Source organism: Halyomorpha halys, unplaced genomic scaffold (genome assembly GCF_000696795.3).
Source record: "Halyomorpha halys isolate HHAL.00 unplaced genomic scaffold, Hhal_1.1 Scaffold50.1, whole genome shotgun sequence".
Classification (NCBI taxonomy): Eukaryota; Metazoa; Arthropoda; class Insecta; order Hemiptera; family Pentatomidae; genus Halyomorpha; species Halyomorpha halys.
The window spans coordinates 658,118-663,638 of record NW_027106849.1 but is presented as its reverse complement, the minus strand read 5'-3'; the positions used below and the strand labels follow the sequence as shown (position 1 = coordinate 663,638).

The following is a 5,521-nucleotide window of genomic DNA, read 5'->3' as shown; positions in this document are numbered from 1 at the left end:
AGAAGAAGGAATAAGATGTAACACGTGTGAACTGCTGTAGCATACTAACTTTATTGGGTTCGGTACATCTCTTTATATACATGCGATCAGCTGATCTCCTCAGTCAGCTGACATAGAAGTAACAGGTGACTAAGGCTGTAACTTATATATATTCCAATATATTATTTTACGCAAAACAATTATAGTTATAAATAAATAATAACATTAATATTCCAGTTTAATCAATGAGCGCTCCGTTATACGACCTGAAATTCTTATATAGGTTCTGTTCCAATTGTTTCTCCTTAATTCAGCTGACACTTCACTTCTAGTAAATTTTTTTAAAACTTTTTTTGTTTTATTTTAAAACTAAACGAACAACATTGTAGCATACAATTATTTCATTATTTAAATATTGAAATTTAATATATACCAAATAACACAATTCCTTTTTTTTCACTGAGTTTTTTAATATGCGAGAAACAATCGAATTAAATTTAATCTTATTTTTAAATGTTTAAATATTATAAATCGTGGAAATAATCATATAAGGCAGAGGACTTGATGTCCTTCAATTATATATTGATTATTCTTCATTTTTTATAATATATCTTCAGTCTAATTGGATTTGTTGCACAACTTAATTGGTGATATCAGCTCGGTAAACAAACAACGGCTTCTTTGATTTTGTATTTAGTTTGATCCTTCTTTCTCATATCAATATCCTGAAGAGATTAAATCTTAGAGTATCGTAAAAATTCTTTAGATAACTTTAATTTGAAACATTGAAATTTGTTAGAAAACAAAAAAACTCTGAAATATTTTGAGAATTTATTAGATTAAATCGGGTGGAGTCAACGAATCTTCGATTTTTTTTTACACCAAGTCAAGCGGACCATATATGATGATAGAAAAAAAATCGATATATCTATACTTTAAAAATGAAATATCGGGAAGTTAAACATCGATAATACCTAATCATTTGCGAACTACTATTATTATTATTAATAATATTATTATTATCTTCTTATAATTTATTTTTTTTAAAAATAAATTAGCACATTATATTAAGAGCACTACATGAGAGACTCGGTCGTAATACATGGTAACTCCAAAAAACGAAAACATTTACAATGTTACCTTTTTTTAATTACAACGTTTTACCCTAAACCAGGATTTAATAACATAATTTAATAACAACATTATTCCTTAAAAAAATATATAAATTTCTTAAGAACACCTTTTAACAATTATAAAATTAGTACTACAGAACTCGGTGACCAAAAAGTTCAGTTCACAAGTCATGACATCTTCCATTTTCTATGACCAAACGCCTCATATAAGACAAATTTCTTACAATTTTGCATATTATACTATAATATTTGTTTAGAACTGCCTATAAACAAATACAATTTTTTTTTTTTAAATAAAGCCAAACCAAAATTTGAGAAATTTTTTTTCTACGAAGTAAGTCTGAACTTTTTCATATTTAATTTTTATTTTTGCACATATCGGTTGTGAGAATATTTGATAGATTTTTCTCACTTTTTTTTTATTGATAAAATGTTTTTCTTTTTTTCTTAGTTAGATTTCTTAAATTGATCACTGATAGAAATAAAATGTTTAAAAATTTAAATATCAGTACCCCATCACGAAGGTTCTTTTTCCTATTGTTTTCTCATCAGACATCATATAAACTTCAGAGAACTCCATCATCATTAAAATAACTGTATGCATAATTTGCAATAAAATTGTGCATAGTTTTAGAATGTTTAGTATAGAAAAATTACTTTTCGTCATACCTTTTTCTTGTATTCTCTCGATGAAGATAATTATGGTTGTATAGTGCAGTGTTCGCAACAATTAACTTTCACATATTATAATAATTCATATTTTAGGATTTCACGTGGGGAATATAATGTGTATTAACTTTTTTTATTTTATTAAAAAACGATAGCGAATCCAGGTACATGTTCAAGCGATCGGAAGAGATCGGGGCGGTCTCAGCTTTTTCCAGTTCGGACTCCTGTCTCTATTTGTCTTTTAATTTTTTATTAAAGTCTTTAATATTTTATTTATTATTGCTGGCAGTGAGAATTGATTATTTATTTAAAATAAGCAAACTTATAGCTAGTTTTAAGAAAGAATTTTTAAAAATTCGTCATTTAAGCCCTGTTCGATTATTTCAATGAGGATTGAACCTATCTGATTTTAATAGCCACTACATTTTACGCTATTTTACTGAATTTAATAATAAAAAAAATTGAAAAATCATAAACAAGTTTAATATGGATTCTCTAAATAACACTTTTGGTTGTTTGATTTTAATTGAGCAATCACAGCCATACAATGCCCTAAATATGTAATTTAATTTTCGAACTACTTTTCATTGTTGAGCTAAGTACACACAGAACATTTGACGAGACTTGGCCATTTGTACTCAAGAGACATCAAGACGTATATTTCCTTTGAAAATTAGAATTCGTAATATTTCTCGATCCCAATGCTCTCCCTTAATGTCTTTCCATATATTTGCAGATGAAAATAAAAATCCATCTAATGGACTTAAATAGCTCTGAATGGTACAGACCCGTTGAAAATTGAACATTGAAAATTAATTATTATTTAGAAGTATTTTCCTTAACCAGTTCCGTTGAAAAGAAATAATAATAACTGTTGTAACCCAATCTCACTAAAAGTAGAATATAAAATGTGGCAAAGAGGTGGTGGCAAATACTATGGCACGGCTTGAAACTTATGGTCTAACTTGTTGACATCGAAAACTAACATGTCAGAATTGATTAATATTTTAATAAAAATACTTAATGATTTTTGTGTTCAAAACCATTTAATTTCATTGCGCAAAACAGTTTTAATATTAACTATTCTGCCTATTGATATTAATGATCTTCAGCTTTCCTAATCGTGAGCACGCCTCACCTCATAATAATATTTAATATTTCTCTGTCATATATCATGAATTCACAAATATCACTGTGTTAGTATGAATGCTATGAGCAGAGATAAGATTTTTATGAGATAAAGTAGTCATTATATGTCCATAACTATGTTTTTATGTTTACATAAATATGGGAAATATATATGTATATATCCGGAAATTCAAGACTTTGAAAAGCTTAAAAAAATCTGTAAACGTAATTTGTTAAAGGAACCTTAAAAATAAAAAAATAATAGTAATGGTTACTTGAATTCTTCGTCCTCACCTTCTTCATCAATAAAGTTTCAAGTGAGATGCCTCATTGAGTTTTTAACTTTTTTATTTTCTAATATTTGTTATCATCTTTTATGAATTCTTGCTATCCAAATACTAACTGTTACCTTCATATATTATTATTTTTTATCTCCTTATTATTTTTCATTTTACTATGGTTGTTATTTCTTATCCTTCCTAGCTCTAATGAAGCCCTGAAATTCAGGCTGAAACGTTGGCACAAATAAAATAAGTTTCACTGATTTGGGTTAGTTACTTAATTATGTGCACCATCTTCTCTTCAGTCAATTTTTGAAATTTGGAAATATGGAATAGAGCATGAAATTAGAATTAAGGAAATAAACAGATGCATAACTATTTTCCTTAGTTTTTTAGGAAATCTTTTCCTTATTGATTTGTACAAGAAAAATGTTCCTAACGTGACTTATTGCAAAGGCTTTAAACCAATGGGTATATAAAACCATATACATATATACCTAACATACTTAAAAATTAGAGACCATTTTGGCTTTTATAAAAATAATGAAAAAATCAAATTTAGGGAATTTGAATTCAGAGTATAAGGGTAAATATAATTACTACCCTTAAATAAGGGTCAATTGATACAGTGAGTGGCGAAGAGTAATGAGGCACAGGAGGGAGGCCCGAGGACTGGAGGGGACGGTGGGGGGGAGCCAACGTCGACAGTCAGTCCACCCAGTCCAGAGCCAGGCGATGCCAACATGGTCGAGAGCAAGGACCGTACATCGCTCCTCTCCAGGATCCGGGGCCTCTACCTCAGCATGACGGTCGAGCCCATGCTGGCCTGGTACATTATCGGCAGCGTAGTAGCCATCCTCGCAACCCAGAATCTCAACCTAGAGAAGGCCTGCAGGGTGAACCTCCGCTTTGGAGATGAGGTCTGCACGGCCCTTGAGCGCAGGGAGACAGCCAACTATACCAAGGAGGAACAAGCAGTACAGCAACTGGTGGCCTCTATGGCCATCTGGAAGACTCTGGTACAGTCCGCTGTACCCGCTTTCCTCATCCTCTTCTTAGGTTCCTGGTCAGACCGGCGGGGACGGAGGAAACCTTGCATGCTATTGCCCATCACCGGAGAATTCATGACGGCCATAGGCCTCATACTCTGTACGTACTTCTTTTACGAGCTGCCCATGGAAGTGGCCGGCATCACGGAGGCCATCTTCCCGGCTTTCACAGGGGGCTGGATGACTATGTTCATGGCAGTCTTTTCGTACATGGGGGACATCACCTCGCTCGAGACAAGGACTCTTAGAATCGGAATCGTAAATGTTTGCAGTTCTTTAAGCGTACCGATAGGAACTGCCGTATCTGGGATTCTGTACAAGAAGATCGGATACTACGGGGTGTTTTCGCTTTCCGCTTCCATTTATGTCCTTAGCTTTTTCTATGGATACTATAAGATTCCCGAAGAGAAGAAGGTGTCCATTTCTAACGAAAAAGTAAGTCTAGAAGAAGAAGTGAAGCCGGGAATTATCGGGTTTTTTAGAGACTTTTTCGACCTCCACCACATCAAGGATACGATCAGCGTGGCGTTCAAAAGTGGCGCCAACAACAGAAGGAAAAGGGTCATGCTTCTAATGATCGTGGTCATCGTAGTCTTCGGGCCAATGCACGGTAAGAAAAATGATTTGAAAAATATAAATATATCTTAATTTTTTTTTATTTTAAAATACTCTAATTACAATGAAGTGGGTTATATTTTAACTATGTATATACGCATATTAAGTGAAATTGACACTTTTAACTACTATAGTAATTAATGGAGATAATTCCCTTGTTAAGTTGATTTTTATTGAGCAAAGTTAAAAAATATGGTCTGGGGCAAGATGGCGAAATTCATTGGTTGCTGCCCAAATACTTTTAAGACTTACCGAAGTATAGAATTTAAGACTACTCAATTCTTATGCAAAAGTGAAATCTTCCTAGAAAAACTGTCATATATATATATATATAATATGAAAGAACACACCTTACTCATTCACTACCCTAATGATTACCCAACCTCAAAAACAAAAACCGCTATGAAGCTCAAATTCTTAATAGTGATTCCACTTATGGTGTAGCTATATAATAATAAGTCTGGGTTTGAAAAATACAGTTCTAAAACCTAAAAAAAATTCCTGAAAGAGAAATTCTCTAAGAAACAGAAATCATTGAACATCAAAAATATTTGCTTAAATTTGATCAATATAACAATCGCAAAGCGTTTGTGGACCTAAATTGAAAATTGTAAGCTTCTCACATGCTAATTTATTTGACTCAAATTATATATATATATATAAATAT

General features: G+C 31.9%; 1 protein-coding gene across 1 annotated transcript in view; it reads left to right on the top strand.

The window, feature by feature from the left end:
* Positions 1-3,892: 3,892 nt before the first annotated feature.
* The window catches only part of LOC106690374 (probable peptidoglycan muropeptide transporter SLC46), a 94,390-nt gene continuing 92,761 nt past the window's right edge, over positions 3,893-5,521 (top strand). The window contains exon 1 of the mRNA XM_014435803.3: positions 3,893-4,849. Coding sequence (XP_014291289.1) covers positions 3,934-4,849 — 916 coding nt within the window. The 5' untranslated portion in view covers positions 3,893-3,933. The remainder of the gene's footprint in view (positions 4,850-5,521) is intronic.